This window comes from Macrosteles quadrilineatus, unplaced genomic scaffold, assembly GCF_028750875.1.
Source record: "Macrosteles quadrilineatus isolate MER2022 unplaced genomic scaffold, UCM_ALF_1.0 Scaffold_2__2_contigs__length_208266976, whole genome shotgun sequence".
Classification (NCBI taxonomy): Eukaryota; Metazoa; Arthropoda; class Insecta; order Hemiptera; family Cicadellidae; genus Macrosteles; species Macrosteles quadrilineatus.
Genome location: NW_026542595.1, coordinates 188820268 through 188836970, shown reverse-complemented (window position 1 = coordinate 188836970; position 16703 = coordinate 188820268). Strand labels below are relative to the sequence as shown.

At 36.2% G+C, this 16703-nt stretch overlaps 1 protein-coding gene across 1 annotated transcript in view; it reads left to right on the top strand.

The window, feature by feature from the left end:
- The window catches only part of LOC128986979 (radial spoke head protein 3 homolog), a 38285-nt gene that overhangs the window by 11981 nt on the left and 9601 nt on the right, over positions 1-16703 (top strand). Inside the window, exons 2-9 of the mRNA XM_054407618.1 lie at positions 4265-4352; positions 11844-12014; positions 12602-12730; positions 13714-13838; positions 14048-14126; positions 14361-14523; positions 15350-15436; positions 16175-16352. Of these exons, the coding sequence (XP_054263593.1) occupies positions 4265-4352; positions 11844-12014; positions 12602-12730; positions 13714-13838; positions 14048-14126; positions 14361-14523; positions 15350-15436; positions 16175-16350 (1018 nt within the window). The 3' untranslated portion in view covers positions 16351-16352. The remainder of the gene's footprint in view (positions 1-4264; positions 4353-11843; positions 12015-12601; positions 12731-13713; positions 13839-14047; positions 14127-14360; positions 14524-15349; positions 15437-16174; positions 16353-16703) is intronic.

Genomic DNA, 16703 nt, shown 5'->3' with positions numbered 1-16703 from the left:
ATCACTCCGTACAGAAAGTTGCTATAGTTTCTGTTACATCTCTACAGTTTATACAGTGGAACCTTGATAACAAGACCCTCGATAACAAGTCACCCTTGATAACCAGTGTCATTTTCAAACTCCCAAGAATTTATTTTACCCTTTAATTACATGTTATTGCAAACCTCGATAAAAAGTCAACCTTGATAACAAGTCTTATTTGATAATCTTCATGAGAGTCTTGTTATCAAGGTTCTACTAAAGGAAAATAACACTGACTGATATATCATCACTCACTCTATATAAAAACCCCACCTAGAATGATCAAGTTTAGTATAGGGGGTCCCTGTATGGTGTAGATGGGCAATGGGTCCCGTCGCTCGTATTGCAAAGCTATACACACATGGAACTTGAGCACGCACTAGAATATGCCACTTTCGGTACTTGTAATTTGTTGAAGTAACATTTACTTTTTCTAGATTTTTCATGATTAAAAAGTGGCCTATCATTAAATATTCTATAACGTCAGACTCATGATGCAAAAAATATATAATTTTCTAAGGGTTGTCTAACTAGAAGCTTTAAAAGCTATTTCTGTGGCGTGATAGCTATAAAACCCTCTTTTACGTAAAAACTACAACACTTGGAATATGATAACATCAGAGTCAAGGATTCTTTGGCACGCCATGCGGTCTTTACAGAGCTGAAGATACGTTCGTTATCGTCGCAAGACGAACTTTGTACAATGTCTATATTGACTACAATGACTTATACTTTACAGTAAGAAATTGGCAATAGTTTTTATACGTTATACAATAGATAGACACACTAAATCTTTGCAAAAATAGAAATACGAAATACTTTTTGTACACATTTTTAGTTTGATTCCGGGGGTTTAAGTGTGTGCGTTTGTTGTTTGTAAAGTTACCTCCCGCTATCTCCGCGTCCCGCCACCTCCGTGTCCCACCACCTCCGAATTTCAGAGTGACCCATATAATCCTCGGTTAATACCTGCGGTAAGACTTTCTGTCCTAACCTAACCTAACCTAACCTAACCCAACCTAACCTAACCTAACCCACGGGTTAAATTTTCATTAAATCTCCCATCCACGGGGCTTCGCAGCCGTGGATGCAATGACAGCTACCAAAGCAGGCAGTGAAGGTATTATAAGGGTCACTCAAGAATTCGGAGGTGGCGGGACAGATTTGGTTCGGAGGTGGCGGAACGCGGAGATAGCGGGAGCACACGGTTTGTAACACTAGTTAAAGGTCCAGTGCGGGTATTTTCAATACTGAATAGCGAAACATAAATTTCACAACGTTTCGGGATATGAAATATGATCGCTTCGTCAGATGGGAGAAACCATCATCAACATGACAAGATGCTCATGTTTTGTGTTAACATGACAAGATTAGTACACAAACTGGACAGTTCCGGAAATACAATAGCTGAAAACTGCTCAAAATTGGTTTCATTCTTTGGAGCATGTGAGGGAAATATTCCCATGATTTATTATAATATGCAGATAACATTTTAAAATGTAAATTTTGAGGAACAAATTTATATTTAAGTTTCTTTTCAGGTTTAATGTTCAAGGTTTAGCCTAATTACGTTAATAACACATTAGAATGCAGATAGATTAAAAAATGTATATATGTACCTTTTATTGGGGGAGATCCTCCTTCGATATATGTCAAAATTCGCAACAGAAAACTGTTATACTTGATAAGGTGAACAAAACACAGTCTTCAATGGGCTCCAAAATCGACGAAAGAAGTCCCGCGTATTCATTCAATCAGAGTCCGTTCCTGGGTCGGTACAAAGATGTTAAGGCGTTGGGTAGTTGATTTAGCTACACGTATGTCGTGCGTTGTTTGCCTATAGGCCAGGCGTGTAAAACTATCACAACCAATGGGAATAAATAAAGAATACGTAGCACATCAATTTGTATTTAATTTGTAATGCTCTTTAAAAATTACTTTTACCAACGTATACACGAAGATAAGTGTATCTCAATTTAGAAAGTTAATACAAAATTATCAAATATGTTTCTTTTTACCTTTACTGAATGATCTGAACCGAATGTAATTTTTTTTAATGTTTTAGTACAGTACTGTATTTTCGCATCGAGCCTGGGAACGAAGTAGATTTCCATTTGATTTATGATTTCCAAACAGGTCAATAATTTCAATAATGTTCTACTTGATTTCCATTGATATTCTATTTTCTCAAATTTCTTTTACTGGACCTGATCTAATGGATGTTTCATTGGTTATTGATTAGTGTTGAGCAACGCGCCAAAATCCAACTAAACTACGGAGTTTACCACCAAGACATCAATACACAGTCAGGTTTACGTTTACACGCCATCCCTTATCAGATGACCTCTGCCTCTGACCTTGGTTGGTCTCCCTTGAAGTCCGAATAAACTGATGGAACATTCGGTTATTTCGTTGCTCACTTGATTCCAACAATATAGTAACGTAGCATCTCTGTTTGTGGTTAAAATGCAAAATTGTATTTTGCAAATAAATATTTTGTTAAATTATACTGCTGTGGCCGACGTGTTATAGTGTTGCAAAACATATTTTATTTCAATATTCTTAGTTCTGTTCCACAAGGATTTACTGTATGAATAAAAGTCATAATGATTCATAGGCAAAACGGTTATCGTATTGCTGTGAAACATTTTTTAGGCTCAGAGGTTGCGGCATTACCACTTCGATATAACCATTGGTGATTGTCGGGATTTGAGCTAGGGACCTCTAAGACCGGATACGTTGTACCACTAGACCAGGTCGCTCCATATTCCGTGAATAATATAACTTGGTCAGTTTTTGTCTTCCACCTAATCTTAAAATGCCTTAGTGGTCCATCATTCCGGGCTTTCAAAGTTACCATGGGCATATTTTTAGAATCTTTATACTCTTTTAGTTTCCATAACGAAAATAACCACTCGAAATCAATTATCAATTAAGGCATTTCATTTTTGTTTAAACGTTTATCAAAATCAATCAGGCCAAGTGTAACTACGTCGCCACTCTTCATGAAGAACTGATAGAATAAAAAAATTATATGTGTCCATCTTAGATGTTTCATCCTTAACCAATTTTTATTAAACTAGTCAAGTAAAGGGACCTCTCGCAGAGTGTGCTCCTAAAAATAACACTTTCAAAAAATACATTATTTTAAATTTATATTTTTCCCTTACATTTTGATACTAGCCTACGACAGCCGATGTCAATAGAAAAGATATGGTAGGCCTGCGTTAATCTATTCTACAATAATGCCATTGATTATGGATGATACATAGTATTCTGGTTTCGAGCTGTTTTCTCCAGTACTCTCATAGAACTTTATCCTTTCACAGTTAACAATCTGTTGCGATGGACTGGTAAAACGTGTAATATTTTTTATCGTGCGACTACCACTCAACACTCACACTGTTCCTTCAACTCATCCAAAGAGTCTGTTCTTTGTCCGGTGACATCGATTTACGCTGCGGTTGCATGCGACGTGTGATGCAACTTTAACTAGTCCTTGGTGCAATAGTCAACAAGGCAAGACTGTGGTCGATTCTGCTGTGTTGTTTTCCATCTTGCAGACCAGTTTTGATTTAGTATATAAATTCCTGGCATAATGTAGTGTAGTTTGAAATTGGAAACTCTTAAGTATGAACAACATGCCTGTTTGTTTAGATATAACTATTTTCGTATGCTATTCAAATGACATATGACCAGGACATTTCTCTTTATTGTAAAATCTTAAGTTTGTTCTTGTCTGTTCATCTATTGACTCAATGTAAATGGCATTTTGTGCTCTTGGCCTTAAAACAGAGGACGTTTGAATTTTTATGTTTGGACGAAATAATTTGGCAGTTGAATAAGTTATCCGTAAATTAAAAAAAATAATATATCGATGTATCAAAGCGTTACTAGAGATAAGGTTCTTAATACTGTCTTTGGCTAATCCGTGAACATAATACATCTATATATAAGGGAGTGTACTGTCGACAAATCGTCTTTCCGGGAGACGACAGTGTCGTAGATCTAGCGAAAATATCGAATTCGTCACATCAATCCATCTCCAACACAGTTCAATTGTAGTTGAATTGAATTGATGTAGTATAAGAGTGTTTGATCCAATCATTACCAGTTTATACATGTGGAAGCCTCCTTGACGTTGGCAGCTCGTGATATTCGAACAGTTAAATTCTTGCTAAAACTTCAGAACGTTAATTTTATGTTGCAAGCTTAAAACTAAGATGGAATTTGACATTTTCAGAGATGGGAGTCCCTTGCCCTACGGCAACATCATGTTTGACCGACGAGTTGTCCGAGGCAGCACGTTCGCTCAACATCCGACCCCAACGGTGAGTATCACAGTACTAATATCACGTGCAATACTAACATGTGGCTAGTATTGTAGTCGTTGAGCAATTCAGTAGTAGTAGGCTGTGAAGTGGTGTGGTTTTCAAAGGTTTTCACCAAAGAGTGTCTTTAGAAATTAATTCCTTACAGGAAAGGTTAAATTTGAATATGAGTGATTGTGCTGTAGAAGTAGATGAATAATTTCCAGTAGTAGTTGGTAGACAATTAGTTTTACTTCAAAGATTTTTTTACCAAATAGTGTCTTTAGAAGTTAATTCCTTACAGGAAAGGTTAAATTTGAATATGAGTGATTATGCTGTAGAAGTAGACGAGTGATTTTCTAGTAGTTGGTAGACAATTTGTTTAACTTGTGAATACTGTACTGTTATATACTTGTGAAACGCAACTCCTTGCCGTATACATTGCTATACATAAATATATGACACGTAAAACAACGTATTTTTAAATATCAAAGGAAATCGAATTGAAATGTTCGGCAAATGCTGATTGCAATGATATCATAGACAATAGTTTTGATTACACACATACGCAAATATAATATACGGCCTATTATAAAAGCTGAGCCAATGCTACTGCTTCAGCCTGTCGAGTATTCTTCATGCATTACACAACCGTCCTCTGAACTCATTGACTCATTGAAATCTGAAATTTTTCAAAAAACACATGGCTCTCAGAGATTTTGACATGGTTGTCGTATTATCAATCTTCAAATCTCTCATCTTTTTGGAAGCGATATTTTTTTATAGTTCTCCGTGGAATAACTGCAACGCTTAAATTTGTTGTATGTTTAATAAATTCTATCCATTTTAAAATGGCCATTAAATTAATAAAACAAGACATTTTTTAAATCTTTACCCTACTAGTAATTTTTATAAGTTTATTTTACCATTTATTTATTTGACTATAGAAAACACGATGTGTTACATAATCGGTGGTAATACTTAACTGTTTTAAAGTACACCCAAGTTTTGAAAGTAGGCTACTATGTCGTTAAAATAAAATCAAAAAGTAAATACAGTAGGTAGTAGTAAATAGGAAGGGTAAATAGTTCGGTGAAACAATTCAAATCACTTAACCCAGAAGACAATTTTTATCAAGCCGGTTGAGAGTGTCGTCGTCGCCAAGTCGTTGTTTTGATAATCGATCACAGACGGTCAATTAATTATTCAATCGACACTCCAGAAATAGGACGATAGACGGTACTTGAGTGTCGATAGACATTTGACACTTGCATCAGTGTATTGCAGGGAGCTGTCAGCTGTAACGCTTCTACATAAAGTACTGACACAGAAATGTCTTGGAGATTGATCGACCGAAATTGCACACATTTCAATTTCTAATAAATTGTTAGTTGCATAAAAATAAGAGAAATATGTTAACCGATGTATGCGAAATTAAAAGCGAAACATAACCGGTACTTACACCTATTAAACTTAAACGTTATAATTGAATAATGCATTATTAATACAATCGTATCAAAATGTAGTTTGAGCTAAGCTTATTTGTCAAATATGCAGTTTGTATATTTTTATTTGGCCGATTACCATAGGACAAGCTTCTTTTTTCAGATAACGGAAAGTACAGTGCATCTTTCATTACAATTAATTGCATTATTAAATAGTGCATTCAGAAAGGAGTAACCAAACGGTCATATGCAAGACCGTCATCATTTTTCTGTTCGAGACCCATCCGGTTCGGTATCCTGTCACAACTTCTGGCTTAGGTGTACAACAAAAAACGACATACATACATACATTTGGCTGTTAAGGATAGCAATGGTTTTGTAGAACTTTATATTGAATGTTAATATAACTGACACAGACAACTAATCGACAGACAGCTTAGCTGGATATACTTTAGTTACATAAGGAGGCTTAACATTGCAAAAAGATTTACCACAGCATTGTTCATTCAGTAACGCTATTGCGACATTTAATCTGATCTAACATTTACACTGTTCATAAAGGCAAAGTGGAACCCGTATGTGTCAAACGCTAGAGTTTTGTCTTCGGAGGTGAGAATATAATTGATAAAAAACAGTTTTTAGTTAAAATGTTTTGTTTTTGGAATAGGTTTTATTTTAATAGCATGTTATGCTTGTGCAATAAAACTTCTGGGGTTGTTTTTAACAACTTTTGAGTTTACAATATCAATCAAACCAAAATTATTTTAAAAATAATTGTATAGCAAAAACACGACTTTGCCTCGTGTTTAAAAATGGTATATTTTGGTGCACATTGAGTGACACCTAATTTGGTGTCCTTTCTTACTGTAATTTAGTTCAATGAAAGTACTAGGCTTGAGTTCTTTAAAAATTACCCGCAGAAGTGTTAATTCAGTAGTCCTACAACACTAATCTTTGTCCAAACAGAGATAGTCATGATTATATTTTTAAGTTTTGAATGACTGCCTGTTTTACTGGGTTAAAAAGATAATTATATTTTTCAGATTGGTTGTCTTTAAAAATGGGACGTAATTTAAAGTGCGTTCAATTTATACAATTTGGGGCCTCTTAAAATATATCCCGTTTTAGGAACAATGGGCAATTGCTAATTCCCCTCATCCATTTAATTTTCATCGCTGAGAAGAGTTTCTAATTTTTATTTACTTTATATTGGCTGTTCAAAAGTCATAACGCTATCCCAGACATTTTATTAACCCTGGACACAGCAAACTATAATAGGGCGAGCCTGCATGTCCTAAGAGCCTAATAGTCAGAAGTAGTACTCCAGAGCGCTTGCATGACACTGACAGCCGAGTTGTCACTCAGAATTAGCAACAGCATGAATAGTTTAGTTGCAATTCTCAAGGAACACTTCGTTCTTTACATTCATTCAAGCACTGCAACTACAAGGCGAAATTGCATGGTTCGCCTTTGAGATAAATTATTCGCCACCTTATTATTTAAGGAAGACAATATCAAACTTGTGAACCATGAATGGGTAAAAAGGTAAGAAGTTATCTTTTACTTTATGCAAAAAATACAAAGTATTTTTATATTTTTTTCATGCAAGAATACAGTTTTAAGAAAAATATGTTTAAACCTATCAAATGTCTGTACAAGTAACGGGAGCAAATTTTGATTTATTTTTACGTTTATTAGCATTTGACTATGGAGGTGTAAAAACATTTTGTACAAACCAAAACTAGATGAGGGGTCTTAATGATGCAGTATATAATCTTAGGTCTTCTTTAAACCCAAGATCAATTTAATTCTTTTATTTAATCTTTTGAACACATTTGCACCCAATGCTGCATCGTACAATACTCATTTTTCATAATTTTGTAATTTTGTAAAACAATTGCTCTCAAAACTACGTGATTATTTATAGTGTAAAGTTTTGGTGTTGTAAAACATGTCTTTAAAGTTTTTTAAGAGGGCATCAAGCAAAACAGTAAATAAACTTGGATGTATTCACCGACTACTAAACCTCATTATAGAAAACAAATAATTAGGCTATGATTCTTTTTCCAGTTTATGGTTTGTAAATTTATTGTTAAGGTTAAGGTGTTAAATTGAGGCTAAACTAAAATTAATTTTATAATAAAACTGTTTAAGTAATAGTGCGGTTGGGGAGAAATAAAATTATCTTCAATAACTATATCCAGGTAGACCTACTTAAAGTGATAATTCCTCAGTACAGTCATATGCCTACACCTACATTGTCTAGTTTTCTCGGGGTAGCGGATTTCTACCCCCGGATATTTACCCCCATGAAAAAACGTCTACGTCATTTTGACGTCACGAGGGGCGGGGCCTATACACGTTCAAGAAACAGCCCGCGACTGGAAATTTACCCCCAATATATTATTAAATAATCGACATGTAATTGTTTGATTATAAAGTGATTTGCAATAGCACGGAAATCTACCCCCGGATATCTACCCCCGGACATCTACCCCCGGATATCTACCCCCGGACATCTACCCCCAGACATATACCCCCGGACATCTACCCCCGGATATCTACCCCCGGACATCTACCCCCGGACATCTACCCCCAGACATCTACCCCGGGACATCCACCCCCGGACATCCACCCCCAGTGGTTAAATCATAAATATCTGACCCCGGAATTCTACCCTCGGAAATCAACGGCTCTTCGGTTAATCATTGTCTTGTAATATCCAGTATAAAGCATGCGATATGTCATCGTCTTGTTTAACATTATCTATCTTCCTAATTCAATAAGCTGTAACAATCCTTTTTCACCCGACCTACTTTGCCGATTGTTACGATTGAGGTGTCATTTTAAAGCTTAAGATCTTGCGCAGAGCAAAATGGTATAATTAAAAAGGATATTTTGATTAGGGCTTCAAAAGGTTGACCCCTAAGCTTTTCATGTTAATTTTCTATTAGAAAGACGTTAAAAAAAGCGTTAAAAACTATCTTTTTGATTGAAAATCCACCATTTTTAATTGTTCAACTGTTCATCTTTCACAGCTGTTCGTTATTTCATAGATGTCGTATCCTCCAAACAAATTATTAGTATTTCATAAATTACTGGTAAACATTAGGAGTAAACTTGACAAAAATGCAAAAAGTTGGGGGTTTGAACAAAATTTATTTTAATTCTAAAGTAGTGAGGTCATATTTTAATGGCTTAAGACACTCGTGTCAATCCACCAAATCCAAAAAGACTATTTAAATCGAATCACGATCGATGCTCTAGTTTTTGAGGAGAAGGCCACGTAAAATGCCTTCTGGGCCTTGACACAGACAAGACAGAAATTGAGATGAAGACTTGTTTTGTCTTCTTTAATGTATGAAACGTAAATACCCCCGCCGCAGCAAACCTGCAGACTAAGCGAATTTCCATTTGACTGATTGGATTTACACTGAAATGTCTACTTAAAAATATAACATTTATTCTTGATTTAAATAGAATTAGTTTAACAAGTACTTAGGTTTGCTGCATCAGGGAGGGTAAAACTTTTTTTTGTAAAATGTGAATAGGTAGTGAGAAATAAAAACATTTTCCAAATTTGATCAAAATATGTTCACAAACAAGCAAACTACAACAGTTTACTTATTCTCCATAAGAATAACATGGGAATTTTAAATTTACAATTTTTTGGAATTTTCTCCGTAACTATTAGGCGCATAATAACGCTTCAATATACTAAATTATTTGTTTTTTTAAGCTCTACAAAATGGTTTGGAAAGAAATTGCAAAATTTTATGTTTTTTGGGTCAAAAATAGGAAAAACCTATTTTTACCCCATAAAACCCCCCGTAAACCACCGTTCCCATGGTCCGATCATGCTGGATCGCGAACTCGTTTGAATAAACGTACGTTTACACGTTTGTACCAAATTTCATCCAAATCGGATCATTTTTGCTCGAGTTATCGTGCTGACGGACACATATATATATATATATATAAATATATAAATATATAAATATATAAATATATAAATATATATATATATATGAATTTGAACGGATGGTGTTTTTGGCCTCTAGGGACCTCAAAACGAAAAAAAAAATCGGTCCCGCGTCCAGGTCTTACTATGAGTACTACGGTAATAGCTTATTCCCTATATGGGAAATTCGCTAAAATGACAAAAAAATATATAATTTTGAGCAATGTTCATACTAAACCCTAATTTCATTTAAATAAATTCGAAAACCCAAAAGAACCATGAGGTAAAAATACCTTCCCTATCCCGAAATATCCAATTTTATTCTTTTACATTATTCTCCGTTATTTCAGAACCAGAACCAATCATAAAATATGTTTATGTTTTATTTTTTACGATTAATTATTTGTGTAAACAACTAGACTTTTTGGCTAATGTAAAACTCCGGATAGTGTCTTCAGCATAGGGATTATGCTATTTATTACTAGAAGGTAATTGATAGTGAAAAAATTATTAATTCATTAATCAACCTGTGGCAGGCTTTTTATCAACATTTAATCGCATTTTTTACCACTACTTTTCTAATTTTATTTCAGAAAGTGTCAAGTCTATTTCAGAAAGCATCAATTGTATTTCAGAATTATAATTTTTATTTCAGAAAGTATCATTTGCATTCCAGACTAGTAACTTTTATTTCAGAGCACATCAATTGGATTTCAGAAGTAGTCATATGTATTTCAGAGATTGTCACATATACTTTAGGGTTAGTCAAATGTACTTCAGACAAAATAAATTTTATTTCAGAAATGATCGATTAGACAATTTTGCACAGTCGTAGCGGATCTGATTCAAATTTAATTATAAGAAGCCTAGGGTTAAGTTTTAAGTTAATTAGGTTAGCCTAGAAAATTCAGCTTTTATCAAGATTTTTCCCTGATTTGTCCAGGGCCTAATGAGATATTTTTTCCGAGTGGAATCACATCCTATGATACCAAAATAATACTAACTGAAGGTTTTTTTCTCATAACGAATCCATAGCTAAATACTAAAGCTGATGACAAAGTTGTCAACACAAATTATTTCTGAAATACAATTGATATATTCTGAAATGCAAATAATCATTTATGGAATATAAATTATAATTTCTGAAATAAAAGTGATGATTTCTGAAATTAAAATTACTATTCTGAAATACAATTGACGCTTTCTAAAATTAAATTCTTACATCTGAAATACAAATCGCCATTTCTGAAATACAAATGACTATTCTGAAATACAATTGACCCTTTCTGAAATAAAAGTGGAAAAGGTGTAGTAATCAGAAAATAACCTCCTTCAGTGATATGTTTAAAATTTGACGATCTGCGCTCGTACATGTGCTGTTAGCTATGAGTGTATGTGCAAATTGGTCAACCATTTAAATCACTGTCTGAAAATAAATCAAATGCTTATGGGTTAAACTTTTGAAGCCCTTTATCAAAATATCCTTTTTAATTACCATTTGCGTTGCACTAAATCTTAAGCTTAAAAATGACACCTAAATCAGTTACAGCTTAATGAATTGGGAAGATAGATGACATTATACAAGACAACGACATATCACATGCTTAATACTAGATATTAGAGGGTAATAATTAAACGAAGAGTCATTGATTATTTTTATAAACCAATTACTAAAATCAACTACAACAATGAATATTGGCCGATGCGTAGCGTAGCACGGGGGGTAGATTTCCGGGGGTAGATGTCTGGGGGTAGATGTCTGGGGGTAGATGTCCGGGGGTAGATGTCCGGGGGTAGATGTCCGGGGGTAGATGTCTGGGGGTAGATGTCCGGGGGTAGATGTCTGGGGGTAGATTTCCGGGGGTAAAGTTCCGGTGTCAGGCTTATTAGCATTTTGATTAATTACAACTGTTAAGTAAACCTTGAAATGCGAGTTGATTGAATAAATAATAATTTATCCATCCTAAAAGCTCGCGGCCGGAAATCTACCCCCATACATGTGACGTCAAAGTGACGTAGACGTTTTTTCATGGGGGTAAATATCCGGGGGTAGAAATCCGGCGACCCATGCCTGTGATCTACTCTAAAGTTCCTCCACTGTTGTAGGCGAGGTGTGATTCCCAGGCGGCCAGGCAGGCGGAGGCCCGACGACGGTCCATGGCTCGCAGGAAGGCCCAGGGACAGCAGACGAGGGCGATGAGGCTCAGGATCGGGACTCCGCCCCCGGTGGAAGGTAGACAGCACGAGGTTGTGCAGACTGACCAGTACATGGAGGAGGTGAGGACACAGGGATGAGGTGGTGTGGGGAAAAGCTGTAGTTGAAAGATATACGCAAAAACGAGAAAACTGATAATAAAGGGTCATCAGACTTTCGCTCGTGTCTTCTTCTAGTTTAGTAGAGCACAAATATGTACGACAAACCACTAAGTGCACCACTTTCAGTTAGAATACCTCTCCTATTTCACATTAAAATTGTTTTTAATTTGAATTTAGATTTCATTACATTGTTTTTACCTTTAACTACATGTTAATGTTGATTATCACTTTTTGGCTATTAGAACTGTAGGTTTTGAAGATACTATGAAATTTTAATGTCAGTAAGTAAATTCTCAATTTTAAAGTTCATGTATAGAAAAAATGTTCAAGGTTCGAGACCAGAATCCCGCACTTACAACTAGACTTTTGACTCATGGCCCTAGCTAAGGATTTGGTGAACTTAGACACATCCTACAATAGATTCCAAATGCTACAGCACATTTTAAAACTCGATTTTAGCTACCGGCACCACGGTTTATTTTGTCCTTAAAAGATTACGAAACTTTTAATACGTAACAGAAAACTTAAAAACCATGTTTTGTTTCTAGCTGTTCGACCATCCGCCAGGAGCGACAGTCTCCTGCCAGACTGACTTCTTTCTAGACCGTCCGGAAACCCCGGTCTACGTTCCCTCCAAGACGGGACGAGACGTGGAGACGCAGATATATCCAGGAGAGGTATGCACTACATTACTTACACGAGAAACATTTTCTTTCGAGTTATAGTAATTTTATTTAATCTTTTCTCAAAGGTACTATAATAAGCTTTGATTTATCCAAACGTATACACATCCATTGCCATATAGTAATGGCATAGTTTTAATGACCTTAACTACAATTACTTGTGTTTTCGTGAATTTCCCAACTATTAGAAATAATATCTCTTTTACCCAGCTTCCGTGCCATTAATAAACGTGTGTCTTGGTTTAGTATAACCATAGGAGAAAGGATGTAGTATTTTTGGCACGAGTAAATAATTTGGCCATGTGCATTTTGCTTGATTTATCAAATCGTTTTCTCATAAGCTACGTTAAACGTCACATAATTTAATTTAGTTCCTGCGCATCCTCCGACTGATAATATACGAAATAGGCTGTTATCAGATCATATCAAACGCTTCAAATCCTTAAAGACAAAGATATCAAATACTCTAACGAATTTGGATCAATTTATGATAAATATTTTCCTACTTTTACCAGTTTGTTACTCCATAAACGATATCGATACATATCATGAACATTGACACAACAGCCCACGTGCAACTCGCACTATAACACAGACATCAGTGCGGAATTGCAGCCAAGTCGATAGAGCGTCGATACAAACCGTCGTAGACTCAAGTTACGATGACGTTCATATCTATGTTGGCGGAAGTGTCTCTTTATCCTGTGTTTGTCGGAGCCAGCCAAACAGTCGATATTGATTTTGTAATTTCTACAGCGACAAATGCACTTGTGCTAAAAATAGAAACTTGTTGTTGTTCGTCTTTTTTCTTACTAGTATACTTTTGATTCGTCGGTTTAAATACACTACGCCCTGATGATTGTGGAAAAATTAAGCTTGGCCAATTCGTAGATTCATTTCCACTGTAGCGTTTCTTTAACTGTTAATCAATGATATATTAAACATGCTGTACACTGATGACGTTTTCTTCTTCTCAGCTGTTCCACTTCGACACTGAAGTGCAGCCTATCCTGGAAGTCCTGGTTGGCAAGACTGTGGAGCAGGCGATGGTCGAAGTCCTGGAGGAGGATGAGCTTGCGGCGATCCGCGAACAGCAGCGAAGGTAAAAGTTTGGAAAAGATTCCTCGTAGATGATGGTACCAGTACATAAAATATTTGTTCCTTAATAGGTAGAAATGAGTGATTTGTGGGCATCGCGTTAAAAATATAAAAAATCTCAAAATACTTTGATTAATTTAGAAGTGATTAGTATTTGCTTTACGTTATTTCTGGTCTTCGTTTTTCTCATATTGCATCGGTTGATTTTTGCAGGTACAAAGAGATCAGAGCTGCGGAAAAGGCTGAGGAACAAAGACTGGAGGCACAAGAACTGAGGAGGAGAGAAGAAGCGGTAAGATTTGCAGAATTTTACATGTAATTCGTATCATTTTTGTGTAAACTTTATTTAATTGGTGTATAATCAGATTTGTGAAAAAAGGTTATGTTAGTAAGTATTCACGTCTTTTTGAAAGTAATGTTTTCATCTGACAGTTTTCGATTTCCACCAAGTCACTTTTAAAGGAATACACACATTCCATTTTCACTGTTTATTGCCAACGCCTCCTCATCCAACCTCTGACCCCAGGAGCAGCGGATGGCCGAGATGGCAGAGGCGGCGCGGATACAGAAGGAGACCGAGGAGAGGGTAGCAGCCGCGGTCCTCACTCAGGGATACATCGCCGACCTGCTGCCGTCCGTGCTGGAGGGGCTAAAAGAGGCTGGCTACTTCATAGACGACATCAGACAAGGTGTGTGGTACAGCTGCCTCTGGGAGATTGCTTTAGATATACATCGGGCTTAGTTTTAGTTATTTTATCTTGATAATCAACAAAATGTAAGCTGAATGAAAAGGAATGTTGTTCGATTTGGCCGAACTTCACTCAAAGTTGTCACGATCTAGAACTTCTGACCACCCTCTGATAGCCTCTCTGAAAAGGGTCAGACTCCCTACTACTTTTGGCGTCAGCAGCGTCCTCTAAAAATAAATACTGCCTGACGTTTATCCTGTGCTTTAAAGTGGTATCATTTGAGCTTCACAGTAAAGTGTAAACACAAACACCACGGTGTATGACAATGTATTTAATCTGACTCTCATGGCCTGTTAAGTTCTATTAATTGAGTTTTATAGTCAGTGTAAATAAATGATCAAAGGTGAACTCATTAGAAATATTATTTTTTTAGAAAAGAAAAATAACGGAATAAAATCCACAAGGTGTTTACAAACGGTAAAAAGTATTATGGAAACAATAAATTTTCTCTAATACGCATGGTCATATTTTATACTTCATTCTAATTTACCTATAAACTGTAGTAAATGCATGTTTACTCAATTTTGAACAACGTTTTAATGAACAACTTTTTGTGTTGGAACTTGTTGATGCTATAATATGTGTCGTAAGACTATACATTTTATCTTGGATGAAACCCATTGATTGGGTTATTAAAGAATCTGATAACAGGTTTTGTACTCGTATTCATCTACTTCTTCTGTTTTATGACGATCTTAGTTTTATTCGTACAAGGAAACTAATTACACTCTCTATATCATCTTCCTTTGATTGTTGTTCGTTCCAGATGTGGAGGAGAACTTCATGACGTGGCTGATGGGAGAAGTGAAGCTGGAAATGCAGAGGATGGTGGACAACAGAGACTTGCTTTCTGGTAAGATTCCTCAAGAGATTGCCGGTAGGATAAATGATGGATTTGTTTTGTGAAATGTCACCCTTCACGAGTAGCCCTTCAGTTATTGACAAGTTTCTTACTTTATACCTTCTTAAATTTTCCAATCTCCTTTGGGTTCATCCTAAGGTTCAAAAGAGCTTTCGCACTAATGCAGCTTTTGTATGCTATCAATCAACTAAAACCTCAGAATAATCACAGTACTTCTAAGATCCATACTATTCTATGCCTTCATATTGCCTGACAAAGCCACTACACCTTCGTTTATGTTTTATGTTTTTTTACCTCAAGCATCGTCACTTTAGGTCCATAAAGTGGGCCATTCCTGTCACTATAACATACATACGCCTAAAATAACTCATATAAGTAAAGCATCCATGATCATACACTATCGTGATCTTCAAGGTAGACCCGTATCACCAACATGGTATGCTGACATTTGGCCTGGTAAAGATAACCATCATCAAAACAGTAACAGAGTATGGCTTTTGCTCTGAGCATGGCCATCTGCAAAGATTCTCAAATGCAAGCCTACCATGGTAGTGATGGAAAAGCCCTTATGGATATTCTTCCTAGACTTTCATGAAGGAGTTGTTTCATAACTAGTAGTACTAGTGCGCCTCCAATGTCACCAAACCGTGCATTATTGACAACTTCACTAACTGTCATATCGTCAATTACTACAAACCTTTACACCAGTCTCTTCGCGTGTTTTTCCAGAGATAGTCCGTGAGATCCTGGAGACGCGGGCGGAGGTGTACCGGGCGATGAGTGACGGCGGTGCTGCGGACAGACCCGGCAGTGAGGAGCCCACGTCCACGCCGCTGCCTGGAGTGTCGTCCGTCGTGTTCAGCAAGGAGGCGGAGGACGAGGTCCAAGAGACCGGTGACAGCTAGACGTGAGTTTTGTTTTTATTTGTGTTTCCACACCTTATTCACCAATGGTTCTTGTTAGAGGGAGATACAAAACCTGAACCTGTCGGTAGCAGACATCGACACTTTTTAAATGACATCAATAATTGATAACCCAATGACATATGGGTCAAGAATTATTTGTTCGTTTCGGGATACGATCAGCAACGTTCGGATTTGAAGGCGAACTCTATAACTATTCGGATACCCCAGAAAATACATATTCTTCGAAAGGGAAGGGTGTTATGGGAAATAGTAAAAGAAAACAAAGTCCTACATTTATATCTATATTGTTCCTATTCTTAAACCAAAGAAAGAAAATACAATTGTTACCTTAG